Raw genomic sequence first — 14,073 nt, 5'->3', positions numbered from 1 at the left:
GCACCTTATGATGCATGTCAATAATAGCACTTTATGTATTAATATATAATTATAAATATGCATATGTTCTTTTCTTTCCCACTAGATATGAGGCTCTCTGGGGATGGGGCAGCAGTCTACTCATCTAAATACCTCAGCTCCTTGCTTGACATGGGGTAACTGTTCAATACATGTTTTTAAAATAAGTGAACTTCTATATAGGAAATGTTCTTCCAAAGCATTAAAAGTTGCAAGACTGACTATCCAGAATCAAATTAGTCAAGTTCTTAATATCTGCCTACATATTTCTGTACTTAATAATAACAGTGTGACAACTTGAAAATGTCTCCTCCCCTCCAAAATATTCAAACACTGCTCTGCTGTATCTGGGATTGTAGCCTGAATGTGAGCTCAGAACAAGTCACTCGGAAAGAGTTTTTCTCATATAAGGCTTTGCAGGTGAAAATATGGGGGTGGACAACCCTTCACAAATGGTAGGAAGGAAATCTAATGAGCATCCTGTCTATAAATCCTAGTGGTTTAGTCATCTGATAATCACAGCAACTTGCACTCACTTAAAATGCAGTTGTAAAATGGGAAGCAGGGAACAGTAGAAATGTAACAGGAGTGAAAATTGACAAGGCATGCCGATAATTAAAAATAAGCAAAAAAACCCAAAAACACTGAATGTGAAAGAAATTATAAACCCTTAGCCATGAGATCATATTAAAGCCTAAGGATTTGATATACACAGTCCTTGAAACAGTAGGACAATTAGTTATTATGAACTGGAATAAGAATGTGATTTAAAGTGGCACTGGGTTCATTGGAAAACATATATTAGCACAATACCAGGGAGTTCTCAAGCCCATGAGTAAAAGAAAAAACATTTTCATGGTGATAGAATGATCCGGAAAAACACACAGTGCATCTCTTTGTTGAATGCATTGGTGAAATTTTTCTCTTACTTTTAGAATGGTTGGTTGGTCTTCGTAAATATTACTGAAGAGCACCCACCCATATTCCCACATTAATATTAAGTATAAATTACAGGGTGGTATAGCTCACCATAGTTAAATTTCTCACCTTTTACATAAATAAAGCACATGGAGTAATGCATGATGATGCAAAGATTACTTTCGTGTGCAGTATTTTATGTGTAAATATTTTATTGTATTGTTAAATTTTTTTAAATAATATTTATCTTAGCATAAATCAATATTTACTCATTCTAAAAAAGTTAGAAAATAATTCACCTATGTATGTTTGAGGTTGACAGACTTGTAAAACCTTTTAAAAAAGAAAGCCAGACTTTATATTATAAAGTTAGAAAACAGAAATAAGCAAAAATGAAGTAAAAACCACACAGAGATATCCAGTATACCTTAATATATTTCCTAGTCAGACATTTTTCTACAAATGTTTACCAAAAGTGGGATAACTATGTAATACTCTACACTTATTTTATCACCTAACAACACATCATAATCTATTTCTAAAACATTAAACATTCTTTTGCACATTGAAAATGACTGCACAGTAAAGCGTTACCTGATTATATAAATATTTAAAACTATTCCCTACTCTATATCTAAGATGATCTCAGTTTTTCTGTATTATAAACCATGGAGTACAAGTAATATTTCTGCAGCAATGGAAAGTTCTATATCTTGAAAGAGTGACAGTAAATATCTACCAAAACTGATCCAATCTTGTACTTAAAACCTGCATTTCAATGCATGTTAATTATTACCTCTCTCTTTTTTTTAATCAGAAAGAGGATGCTGTGATGGACATTTTCATACTTAAATGTTTTGCAAATTAAGATAATTTCCTAAGCATAAATTTCTTAGACTGAAACTGCTGGATCAAAGTCTAAATATATATCTTCTTAAAACATGTAATATTTATTCATTTATTTGTTCATTCAAAAATATTTACTGAGTAAAACACTTTGGCCAAGACATTGCCAAACTGCCTTCTAAGCAAACTCAGTAGCAAATTTCTTAATTTGTGTCAATACTGTATTTCATACTTTTAAAAAAGGTCTTCCCATGATCAGATTTTTAAAAAGATTCATTACTTCTTGCTTTTTAAGAAAATTATTAATGACAGTAGAACATTTTCTTATATGTGGATTGATCATGTGTATTTCTATCTCTACCTCTCTCTCACTGTGTCCTTTGTTCCTTCCCCTCACTGGTATTTACCCTTTACTTCCTGATTAGAAAAAGCTTGTATTTAAGTTTCAAATACATTTTCAAAGCTTCTCATTGGTCTTTTAAAAATTCTGCTTAGAAAAGTTCTGATAGTAAGAACATTTACATTTTTATGCAAAATAGTCAAATTTGTCATGTTTCATCTTTATGGCTTTTGTCTTTGATATCATACTTAAAACACTTTTTCCCACTGCATAACAACATAAATTATATTTATATATATATATATACACACACACATATATTCTGTGATGCCCACTTTTCATGATTGCAGGGCTAATTCTGTCACTGCCTGGGACACTGCTACTGTATATAGAGTTCCCACCTTGGTGAGCAATCCCTTCACCGTTGGTTTGCCCTCAGGTTGCAGGAAAAGGGGGTTGGCAGCTTGTACTCGAAGAACGTTTTGTAACACTTTAATCCATTCCTCCAATATATTGGGGGAATCTGCGGTCAGATAGTATGTGTGTTTTTCAGTGGTCAACTAGAACGGGATGAGAAAGAGATAGAAAAGGAAACTGCAGATTTTAGAATAATTATCATTTCCTTGTCCATTCTTCAAATATCACTACCTAATATGGAAACAAATATGCTGCAACTTGAATCCTAGGTTCCAAATAAATGAGTCTATAAATCATGTAGCATATTTTAACCACTTTGTGAGAGGGACAATTAACTTTTTGTGGTAATAATTTTTTCACTTCCATTTACTTTAAAACTCTTTAGAGTATTATGCTTTGGGGTCATGATTTTTTAATCTTGTTTTCTCATTAGATTTTCCTTTTCTCCCTTAAATGTGCTACGGGTTCCTAGTTGTTGAAATGAGGAACAGAATAATTGCAGAGTTTCAGAAGCCTACAAATGATTCTTTTTTAAAATAGATGTTTATTTTTTTAATTTATTTTTTAATTGGAGGAAAACTGCTTCAATGTTGTGCTGGTTTCTGCCGTACAACAATGCAAATCAGCCATAAACATACTGATTCTCCTTTGTACATTTTGGGGCAGTCCTCAGGTATTAGCCACTGAAAACAATGAAAACGTATTTTTCTAATAAAATGTTGTATTTCACCCTCCAAAAGAGGAAGATAAGAAAATAACAATTATGGAAGGCATTTCTGATATAAGTCATTTGAATTTTAAGTCACCTATCCAAACTATTTCAATAGCTTGTTTTGTTTTTAAAACTCGGCAGAGGTTTCCAGCAAGACTGGCATTATGTGTGTGTGAAATGGTCAGCAGCCCCCTCTGTGGTGTGACTTCGTGGGAACTAGGACAGCCCCTCTGCTCCCTAATATCCTTCCCACTTAGGCATTAGAGCATCTGAAGTTCACAGAACTGACATTTTCTGGTTCTGTATTAAATTGCAAACACTTCTGAATTCAATAGTACACTAAAATCTGGGTTATCTTATGGGGAAATCATTTATCAAATAACCTTCTGCTAAAATAGCTTGACAGCTTGAGAACTGAGAATGGCTGGGAGGGTTAGGAGTGGGGAACAAACAGTGTAAGGGATCAAGGGCAAAGGAAATACAGTGGAGACTTACTTAATATAAACTTAGGTTATAACATAGTTTTAACTAAGAAGTCCCAGGGTTTCACAAATTTTAGGGGCATCAAACTGATCACCAAATGGAATAAAAAAATACTGAAAACCCAGTCTTCATTCTATTAGCTTACATAATTGACAACTGAGTTTTACATGATATAAAAAAGAAAAAAAAATACCTGAACTGTTTGCTTGTTATCCCCTCTTAAAATGCTACAGGATGCACTAAGTTCAATATGGCCTTGTGGTTTTCTGATTACATCGCTCTGTATGAAGGGAAGAAAACCAATGCAAAGTGATTATCTGTAATAGTCATAATAAGAAATGATTTGTCTCATTAATTGCATTACATGGAAGAAAATCAGCCAGGTGTCTGATTTATAGATTGAGGAATTCAGTTCTAAATAACAAGCAATTTCCACTCACCGGAGATTTGTAGTAAAGTAATTCACCACCTTTAAGAACAAACCATCTCCGCTTCCAAGTCTTGACTTTACCACTCATTTTTAATAAGTAGCCAGATTTTTCCAGTGGTTCCTAATTAAAGAGATTTAAAAAAATATTTAAGTTCCCTTTGGAGACTCTAACAGATTCATTAATTAAAAAAAACACAAAAACCCTGATTCAGTGTTTACATTTTTCCCATTATCACTGGAAGATGAGCAAGTTTTCAGAAGCTTCTGCTCTGGCTGTGAGTACTCCAAGTCTGTGGAGTAAGCATCTGGGGGAATAGCATAATCGCTTTCAGAAGCCACAGAAGACAGAGACACACCTAGGTGAAAAGAAATAAATCAAGTCAATATTTAGTAATTGGATGGTCCAAATGCTGGTTGTCAGTTTTCCTAAGAAATACATCCATATCCCAAATCATCACCCTTCCTAGACTAGATGTATTCCATGCCTTTGACCATGAAGTACCTTTAAGGCAGAAAACAAAACTAAAAGGTTAAGGACTATCATGCAAATCTCCAAGGAAGTCAAAGAAACTAAATGATATTTTGGTACGATTGTAAGTATAGCTATTTTCACATATATAAAATGTATGTAATAGTCTAATAACATTTATTAAGAATTAAAAATATGTGTATTTACATATTGACATGTAGGCAAATCACTGAGTTGGGAAGATCCCCTGGAGGAGGAAATGGCAACCCACTCCAGTATTCTTGCCTGAAAAATCCCATGGACAGAGGAGCCTGGCGGGCTACAGTCCATGGGATCGCAGAGTCGGACGTGACTGAGGCACCTGAGCACGCAGAGCACATGCATATGTAGGCAAACAAATGCTGAACCTTAATTTTTCAAGATTTGCATGATCATACTTTAATACACTTTATTTTTGTAATCATTTTAAAGTAACATCACATTAAAAGAACACAGGAGTCCAATACTACTAGTGTATAGATTTCGAAAATCTTTCATAAAAGAGAAGCAATAAAAAAGATATAAACAGACTATTTCATTTGCCAGCAGCTATAATGCAAAATTCAAAGGAACATTTTTCACAATCATTCACTTGCCATTTTAGAAAACAACTTGCAAGTTGCAAGTCACACTGGAAAGTCACTACAATTGGAGATTTTGAAAATATTAAATAAAATCAAGAACTTAAGTCATTATTCATTATAGTATCTGGCAATTTTTAAAGTGTCTATTAACATTTAAGGGCCATGTTAGGATAATTTCACTATATTATTCTTCTAATTTATTTGACTAAGCCAAGTAATGGACGTGATAATAGTAGTATCTTTATTTTTCAAAGAATAACAGAAATTTCAATCTACCAAGGACCTCAGAGATCATTCTGATTCAGGCCCTCATTCTCTAAGGAGACTAAGGTCCACAGATTAGAGGATTTGTCCAAAGTCAAACAGCCAGGCAGAGGCAATGTTGGAGTGCAAATCTCAGGCTCTTGGCCTCAAGATGCTAGGGACAGAGCAGAGAACAAAGCAAACAAATTTCTGTCCTCGTGGAACACAGATTCTAGTTAGGGGAGACAGACAAAAAACAGAGAGCAAATGCTATGGAAAAATAAACCATAGAGCCAACTAAGGGAAATAAAAAGTGCTAGAAGTTGGAGAAGAGTAAAGGACTGTATTGGAATAGCGTGGTCAGGGTAGAGATCATGGAGAAGGCATTGTCCGAGCCAAGCACTGAAAGAGAAAAGGAACCAGCCATAATGACATCTGGGGGAAGAATACCAGGTAGAGCAAACACTCAGTGCATAGGTCCTGAAACCAAAGCATACCTGGTATGTTCCAGGAATAGCAAAAGGGTCTGGGTGGCCAGAGCTGAGTAAGAGAGGAGAAAGGAGGAGATGAGGTCAAAGATGTCAAAGAATCATGTAATACCTTATAGTCAGTATAAGGAGTCTTTGCAGTGTTTTCAGCAAAAGTGTGCTATAACCTGATTCCAGCTGTCAAGGGGGCAAGGTAGTAGCAAAGAGACCAGTGGAAGCCAACATATTAAATCTATGAGAGTTGAACAGCTCTTGTTGAAGCTGAGGGGCTTGGGAGTACATAGGGGTTCCATGGAACAGTTTGAAAACCAACATGCTATGCCACATTAAAGGCTTTTGTAAAATACAGATATCATTTAATATGACTGACTCTCTCTAGAACCTGTATCTATGCCAAACATTTCTTCAAAATCCACAAAAACTGTAGACCTGCCCAAAGTAAGTTTTCTTAATATCAGGTTTTTTAGGTGTATTCTCCACATTTTTTGGCTCAGAGGTTAAAGCATCTGCCTGCAATGCAGGAGATCTGGGTTCAATGCCTGGGTTGGGAAGATCCCCTGGAGATGGAAATGGCAACCCACTCCAGTATTCTTGCCTGGAAAATCTCATGGACAGAGGAGCCTGGTGGGCTACAGTCCACGGGATTGCAAAGAGTCGGACATGACTGAGCGACTTCACTTTCCATATTTTTAGGTGTATTCTCTGCCATTAAGCAGTGTAATGAATTTAGATAAAATAAGTCCATCCGTACTATAAATTATTCAAAATCAAAAAGTAACTATAAAAGAGAAACCTCATTTAAGCCAAGTATTTCACTTTATTCCTATAACGAAGTGATCTCTCTTTTACAGATAAGCTTTAAAAAAAAATAGATTATCTTGTCTGCAATCACAAAGAAAATTCAGAAGAGGATTAGGACTAAAATATGTGTCTTAGTCCTCGGTGAATATTCTTTTCACTATGAGGCTTCCCGGTGGTGCTAGTGGTGAAAAAAAAAAAAACCTACCTGCCAATTGCAAGAGATGTTAGAGATGCAGGTTCCACCCCTGGGTCGGGAAGATCCCATGGAGGAGGGCATGGCAACCCACTCCAGTATTCTTGCCTGGAGAATCCAGGAACAGAGGAGCCTGGCAGGCTACAGTCCATAGGGTTGTAAACAGTCAGACATGACTGAAGTGACTTAGCATGTATGAGTGGAAAGCAGTACTTTGAGATTTTTTTTTAAGTCCTATTGTAGAGATAAAATTCCCACTAAACATCCTGAACTATTTGGAGCGGTCTTATGTGTGTGCAACCTTCCCTTACCTCGCTTCAGGGCTCTGGGGCTGCCTGGCCCACTCCGACTGCGAGAGTCTGACTCCGAGGTCCGGGAGCTGGATCTTGAACTGTCTTCTTCTTCTGACCCAGAGGAGTCATCCAGGAACGGGCTGCTGCTTATCTGGGTCGCCTTCTAAAGAGAAACAAAATAGCCTCCCTGTGTGTCCATCTCTAAAGTTATCTCTCTCTTTAGGTACAGAATTTTACCAGAAGTTAAGGAATAAGCTTTTTTTAAGAAATAGAAGAAAGCATCTTGCTATTATCAAAGTCATTTGTTAAATTCCAAATTCCAATCAGCAAGGCATTTGTAAATGATAAAAGATTCCTAAGACCATACGGCTGTTCATATCTGATGCATTTTCTTCTGATGATACTTATTTTAATCAGGCACTTCACACAAGGGAGGGGAACCCCGGCAGTGATTTGAAGAGCTTTCTAAATTGGTTGTTTTCTTTACACCATTAACACTATTTCCTTTAAACAACAGTTATGGATGGGGTAGAGGCTCACATGCAGCGTAACAAAAACGGAGCATGTCAGACCTCTATTACTCTGATTGAAATAAATATCTTCTCGAGATTTTTCCATTTCTTCTCTTTTAATAATGTGTTAGTGTGAACTTCTAAAACAGCCTATAAAGGGAGTTTATGTAAAATGTCAAGAATGGAATTTGGAGCTTGAATAAACAGTTTTTTTGATCCACCACGAAGAGACCCACGTGTTTAACAATAATGAGTTACCCCCTTCAAAGTTGTATACACTGGGGTTGTCATGTTCTTGTATATCAGAGATGTATAAAGTCCTGATGTGGTGTAGGAAAGCACTGCAACAGAATCTGAAACAGAAAACAAAATGATTTTTAAAAAAAACAGATCTAACTAGCACTTAGGTCTATTTCTTATGAATGTGAATTAACAAAATTTCTAATTAAAGAGATACTGGATGAACACATGATATTCATTATACAGTCTACTTTAAGAATGATGGCATCCACAGTTTAAATTATACACTCTCTTACATGGTTCATTACATACCCAAGTGTGCTAGCTCCCCAACTAGCCGATAACCTCTTTGAAAGTGAGGATCTTAGCTTTTGTTTCTTTGGTATCTCCATTCAGCTCAGGCTAGGCGGAAAGGAGTACAGATACCTACTGACTGATTCAGTGACCAGTACCCGTGAAGATATTCTCTGATTATTCAGAGCCCTATTGGTGACCCAGTGTTAAAATATCATCACTTTTAATCCTTTAGCAGGTGAACCTCAAATTGAAAGGTTAGAATATATTTCCTGGGTGGCAAAAACCGATGATAGATAGCCGAAAAGGAATAGAACATTAATGGTTACCTCTAAGATACAGATTACAGATAGGAAAGGAGGGGGCCAGTAGAAGGAACTACAGAAAAATATCTCTTTTTATTTCAGACAGTTCTTTGTGGTTTGGTTTTATTTTTCATAATGAGCATGTATTTCTTCTATAATAAATTTTTGAAGAAAGAAAGAAAGGAGGAATGTGTTTTAAACTCTGGAAAAAGAAGACATAGAGATCAATATTTTTACAATTTAAACAGCTGAAATTCCAGTGTCCAGGCTTTAGCTTCTTTGGGGTAAAATCATGAGATACTCGCTACATGAGAGTTGAACATCAATGTGCCCCTATACTAACATGAATTTCAATTTTAAAATATATATCAGCAACTTCAGAAAGCATTTTCTGAAAGTTGGCAAAACTGTATTTATTCAAATGACTTTAGACATTTAGGAAATTCTTGGCTAGTGAAATGGCAATACAAAATCACTTATTCTTTAAAAAAATGTTTTTATTACAGTAAAAAACACATAAGATAATATTTACCATCTTAACCACCTTTGAGTTCAGTTAGTGTTAAGCATATTCACACTGTTGTCAATCAGATCTCCAAAACATTTGTATCTTGAAAATCTGAAACTCTATACCCATTAAGCAACTGCTCCCCTTCCCCAATACTTCGTAACCCCTAGGAACCACAACTCTGCTTTCTGATTCTATGAATTTGACTACTTTGGATACCTCACATAAGTGGACTCATACAGTGTGTGTCTTTTGTGACTGCTTATTTCAATTAGCACAAAGTGCTCAAGGTTCATTCATGATGCAGCATACAAAAACACTTACTTTTATGAACATTCTCCATATTGAAGGCCTCAGACATTCGAATGCCTGATTTGGCTACAGCATAAATTCTGCTTTCCTAATGTAAAAGAGAGATTTAAGCTGGATATTTGAAGCAAAGAAGCAATTACTTTCAATACATATGTTTTTCATTTGTTCTTCATTTAACAGTCACCAGAGTACAGCATTATTATAAAGCTGTCACCAGTGCCAACTAAAATATGCCACTGTGAACAGCACTGCAGAATTTTTTTCCATCCATTAGTCACTCCATTATCTTTGTTCCCAAATTTTTGCTTAGTATTTTAAATTATTTTGAAGAGACAGGAAAAAAGTAAAAGGAAGCTTGTTCACAACCCCCGACTATTCATAAACACCACCATTAATATGCCATCATTTCAGAACATGGTTCAAGAAAAAGAAGAAAACCTTGAATGGCCGTAACATAAAGCCAGAAACCATTTATTATCTTTCACTACACACAAATATTATCTTTAACAATATACCATTCTAGAATATGGTTAAAGAAAAAGAGAAAGCCAAAACTTGAAGTCAGAAAGCACATACAAAGTAGCATTAAGTTCTATCACCTTCATATTACAATGAAGTTGAAGAAACACCTGAAGTCAAATAATAAGTGAATTTGAGAACTGCAATAGAATTTATACAATCTTGTTCCAAAAGTAGGTTGTTATTTTCTCTTCTTCTCTGAGATTTCTCAAATGGGTACTGGAAGGCTGTTAGCCCTGTCCCTAAGAGAAAAGGGACTCCAGGTTGTTCCTCACGCATAGGTCACCATGTCCTGAACTTTGTACCACACCTAACCTGCACAATTGTCTGGTCAGGACACAGTAGGCAACTCAGGCAGTCCTCTTTAGGACTATGCTAGCCAGGGGCTTTGAAGCAATGTGCATGAAATCTCTAATCATCTGAGACACTTTAGATTGAAGAGTCACTGATGGAATGAATCAGAGGCAGCTTCTCTGACAGCATGATGGTGAGATACACACAGAGACAAATAGCAGAGCAGACAGAACAAAAAGACACATAAAAATAAGACAGTAAGTGAGGTACTTAGAAGCCATGAGAGAGGCAAAGGTGACAGTCAGCAGACGTGAGAGAAGCAGATAGTCACTGCAGACAGGAGAGGGCAAGCTGAGCCATGGGACCAGGGACAATGGGTGTCACCTGTTTCTAAGATGCTGACCATCAGAGGTGCTGCTGAATCATCACATGACCTGCTAGAGTGACTGTTGTATTTTTGAATGATATTCCAGTTCAATAAGGGTGGGCTATGCCTTAAAACTGCCTTAAAATAAACCCCTAAAATTCCTTAAAGTAAACTTTCATAAATTGAGGTGATTAGAATATACCTCTTTAACGTGAAACTTGAAAATACCCAACAAACAGAAATAAAGTCTCAAACTTGGCCAATGTGCTGGAAGGCTTCTGCAAAACAATACTACTTTTTCAGAAATGGATAGCTTCAGAAAATAAAGTGAAGAGAGAAAGGCAAAAGACCAGTAAAAATGGTTTGCCAAGTAAAATGAATGTGAAACCCTAGCCTAAATCGCCAACATAATCTCAACATAATAAAAGAAGCAAAATTTCAACTCCTAACTGCCTAAAGGGCAACATAATTGGAATTCCAGAGATTCACGTGCCAATAATGTCCATTTTTTATGTTATTTAGAATTTAGTAATAAACTGCAGGTGGTTTCAAGTGGACTTTGCAATGAAATGTTCTTTTAAAAGTAAATAAGAGAGATACATCTCAAGGTCTGAATTTATAGTAGGAAAACATAATTGCCTTATTTGCTTAAAACTGCATCGGTCACTAAATGAAAAAAAATAACAGAACATGACTCTGAAAACCTCAAAATCCTGCAACCCAGATGGATTCTCTTGAGGCTAAAGGTTAAACTATGTCAGTATGTGAAGGAAAACTTCAATCTACAAAACAGATAATTTCACTTTGTTTCAAATATAGGAAGAATTTTAAAAATTATTTTCATGAATTTATCTGGGGGGCTGTGCTGGGTCTTCGTGTGGCACATGGGCTCTCCAGGTGCACCTCGTGGACTTAGTTGCCTGGAGCATGTGGGGTCTCAGTTCCCCAAATAAGGATTGAACTCCCATCCCTTGCATTGGAAGGTGGACTCCAAAACACTGGCTCATCAGGGAGGTCTCAGGAAGAATTTTCTTAATCTAGTGATTCCCAAGAAAGTCAAAGTGTTAGTCACTTCGGTCGTGTCTGACTCCTTGTGACCCCATGGATCGTAGCCTACCAGGCTTCTCTGTCCATGGGATTCCCCAGGCAAGAATACTGAAGTGGGGTGCCATTTCCTTCTCCAGGAGATCTTCCTGACACAGTGATCAAACCCAAGTCTCCTGTATTGCAGGATGGTTCTTTACTGTCTGAGCCATCAGGAAGCCCAAGAATCACACAATTGATAGGTTAATTACTACATTAATGGTCAATGTTCCAATGGAAGAAATTTCAAACTATTCTAGATACAGGAAGATGCTTTTGGTCAAAGCAATGGATTGATAAGCTCATGACGAATAAAATTAAATTTCTCTTAAAGTCAATCAAGTGAATAATTAAGTTCAAAACTTGATGACCAGTAGGTATCCTGGCCCAGAATTTACCCACCATTAGAGAGAACCCTTTTTCCTCACCCTGGTATTTCCATGTGGTATGTATGCGTGCTAGGTCATTTCAGTCGTGCCTGACTCTCTGCAACCCTATGGGCTGTAGCCCACCAGGCTCTCCCATCCATGGAATTTTCCAGGCAAGAATACTGGAGTGGGTAGCCATGCCCTCCTCCAGGGGATCTTCCCAACCTAGGGATCAAACCCACATCTCTTACATCTTCTTCATTGGCAGATGGATTCTTTACCACTAAAGCCACCTGAGAAGCCCCCTTCCATGCAGAAGCCACTCCAAAAATTGAACATTCCTGATCTCTAGCCAACCATTCACTTTCTCCTCTCTAAGAAAAAGGAGTGGCTTAATGTGACTGGAATGCCCAGAAGGAGAAACTGGACATGCAGAGACCAGACCTTCGCTTTTCCTTTCTCTTGAGAAGCAGCTGTTGCATAAAGACAACCATGTGTTCTTTCTCTAGACCATGAGCTTTAGAGAAGCCGGGCCTCACTGGAGGGAGTCTGCGGCCGTTGAGCCAACACTGCCTGAGCCTGGGTGGCAAAACCCAGCAACTTCCTGGGTGCAGTACTGGCTCCTGCGCCCACTAGGTCTCTAAAATCTGTTTCATCAGTAATAAAGGTAACATCTAGATCTCCCGTCTGTCTTACTCTTGTGTCTTATTTCTCAACTGATTCAGGGGAAAAGAGAAAGGAAAACTGAATTCTAAAAACTGGGAATTGTCAGAACAAAGCTGGACTGGAAAAGAAACAGGAAAAGAAGTAAAGTAAAACCAGAAAATGAGTGTTGAGGAAAAACAAACGTGTGTGCACTGCGCACAGCAACATAATTTACCCAAGAGGGAAACCGGTGCAGAGGTGGAGTTGGAGGTTTGCCACAGGCTGCTTTCTTTGCTGAGTCGCAGGCTTCCTGGTCCTCTGAACATGGGGATTCCAAGCAGTCGTAGGAAAATAATCCATCATCGCAATTAGTGTCCATAGTCTCTAAAATTTCTGTATTGTCGCCATCAACGAGATCAAGATCTGTTTCCTGAGGTCTCAGTGGCCGTATCATGCTTATAGCATTTCTGTTTGTGCCAAACATCCTGTCGGAACTTAACTGTGGCTGGCTTAGGTGCCTTTTGGCTAGTGCGATGCTTAAGCTGAAAATATTAGGGATCCTTAATTTGGGGGGTGGCAGAGTGGAGGAAGGTCCTAGTTCTGTGCCTTTTCCAAGGAGTGGGTTAGGATGCTTTGGACTCAAAGCTGGGGTCAGAATAGGGCTTGGGGTGTTAGCTTCACTCGAGGAAGACGAATAATCCAACCTCTGAGACTGAAATTTTTTATTGAGTTCGTCTGAGGAACTATCACGCTCCTTTTTCCTTGATTCGGAATTTCCCTTTCCGAGAGGACAATTCTGAGCCTTCCACTGTGCCTCCTGCTGCCAAGAATACAGCTTCTTGTGTTCCAGTCTCTTTATGCCAAAGGTCTCTTCTTCAAATATTGAGCTGCTGTCGTCAGAGGCCGTGAGATATGTCTCACTGCCCATTCTGCTACTTTGGACCCCCTCCTCTGATGTGTGGCTGGAAAGGGTAGACGTGTACCTGGACTTGGATCTTCCTTTGCTCCCATCTTCCTCATCGGAACTCCAGTCACTCCCGGGAGCCCCAGAATTCTGGGATGTGCCACCATCCATCACAAAGCTTGTCCTTGTTTTACGATTCTGCTCTGACATGCAAGGGCCTTGATGCAGTGTTCTCTGACCTCGGTTGTTTTCTTGAATTTGGTTATCAACAGATTTTTCTGGAATTTCCATCTCTAGAAAAGCATACAGTATATTGGCACGCTGTCTTTAATCATACAATCTTTCTGTATATTTAGCTTTATGTATCTACACTGTACAGATTGGAATTTTCATTTGAATCAAGTTGATTTACATTACCCTTTTTTAGTTCAATGTCTTTTTTAAACCC

General features: G+C 37.6%; 1 protein-coding gene across 4 annotated transcripts in view; it reads right to left on the bottom strand.

Annotated features, from left to right (window-relative positions):
- Nucleotides 1–14,073, bottom strand: part of PLEKHH2 (pleckstrin homology, MyTH4 and FERM domain containing H2) — a 106,856-nt gene that overhangs the window by 54,427 nt on the left and 38,356 nt on the right. For all 4 annotated transcript variants that reach the window (XM_027555137.1, XM_027555134.1, XM_027555135.1 and 1 more), the window contains 8 exons: nt 12,957–13,918; nt 9,458–9,533; nt 8,045–8,139; nt 7,293–7,437; nt 4,384–4,520; nt 4,175–4,285; nt 3,928–4,014; nt 2,524–2,682 (listed from right to left, as the gene is read on the bottom strand). In XM_027555137.1, the coding sequence (XP_027410938.1) occupies nt 2,524–2,682; nt 3,928–4,014; nt 4,175–4,285; nt 4,384–4,520; nt 7,293–7,437; nt 8,045–8,139; nt 9,458–9,533; nt 12,957–13,918 (1,772 nt within the window). The remainder of the gene's footprint in view (nt 1–2,523; nt 2,683–3,927; nt 4,015–4,174; nt 4,286–4,383; nt 4,521–7,292; nt 7,438–8,044; nt 8,140–9,457; nt 9,534–12,956; nt 13,919–14,073) is intronic.

Source organism: Bos indicus x Bos taurus, chromosome 11 (genome assembly GCF_003369695.1).
Source record: "Bos indicus x Bos taurus breed Angus x Brahman F1 hybrid chromosome 11, Bos_hybrid_MaternalHap_v2.0, whole genome shotgun sequence".
Classification (NCBI taxonomy): Eukaryota; Metazoa; Chordata; class Mammalia; order Artiodactyla; family Bovidae; genus Bos; species Bos indicus x Bos taurus.
The sequence above is the reverse complement of the archived record's forward strand: the minus strand, read 5'-3'. Positions and strand labels throughout refer to the sequence as shown.